The sequence below is a fragment of the Dipodomys ordii genome, unplaced genomic scaffold, assembly GCF_000151885.1.
Source record: "Dipodomys ordii isolate 6190 unplaced genomic scaffold, Dord_2.0 Scaffold14, whole genome shotgun sequence".
NCBI classification, from domain to species: Eukaryota; Metazoa; Chordata; class Mammalia; order Rodentia; family Heteromyidae; genus Dipodomys; species Dipodomys ordii.
The window spans coordinates 15,651,127-15,651,767 of NW_012267230.1; the positions used below are offsets into that span (position 1 = coordinate 15,651,127).

At 54.1% G+C, this 641-nt stretch overlaps 1 protein-coding gene across 1 annotated transcript in view; it reads right to left on the reverse strand.

Moving 5' to 3' along the window:
• The window catches only part of Telo2 (telomere maintenance 2), a 35,391-nt gene extending 34,750 nt beyond the window's left edge, over positions 1-641 (reverse strand). Inside the window, exon 1 of the mRNA XM_013011266.1 lies at positions 537-641. Within this exon, the coding sequence (XP_012866720.1) occupies positions 537-641 (105 nt within the window). The remainder of the gene's footprint in view (positions 1-536) is intronic.

Here is a 641-nt window from a genome sequence, read left to right on the forward strand (position 1 = left end):
GGCTGAGATCTGAGGATCGCAGTTCAAAGCCAGCCCGGGCAGGAGAGACCGTGAGACTCCTATCTCCAATAAACCACCAGAAAACCGGAAGTGGCACTGTAGCTCAAGTGGTAGAGCGCTCGCCTTTAGCTAAAGAGCTGAGGGACAGCGCCCAAGCCCAGAGTTCAAGCCCCACGGCCGACAAAAAAAAAAAAAGAAAAAGAAAAGGTATTTTAAATGTAATTGAAAAAAAAAATTGACCCTCAGATTCCCAAAGAACAGCCAAAGGCAAGATCCCAACGTTATGATCCCTCGAAGGCAGAGGGAGCCATGGGCCGTCTTGCCTTTGGCCAAAGGGTACTCTTGGGAGTCCTGTGGGTCTTGAGGCAGGGAACAGGCCTGGTTCCCAGAACTCACACATTGTCTGCTCCCATCTTGAAAGCAAGAGAGTAGACTGGAGCAGGCCTCTGCCTCACTAGCAGAGCCGGGGGGCCCAGGCCTCCTACGCAGGTGGCACCCGCTCTGCAGAGGTTAGACCAATGCCTGCCTCTCCTTACCCACAAGGACGCAGCCAGCTGGTATGACAGCGAAACCCAGCTGCGCCGGCGGCAGACCTCAATGAGTCCCTTCAACCTCTCACCAGCATTTCTCCCATCTCCCAT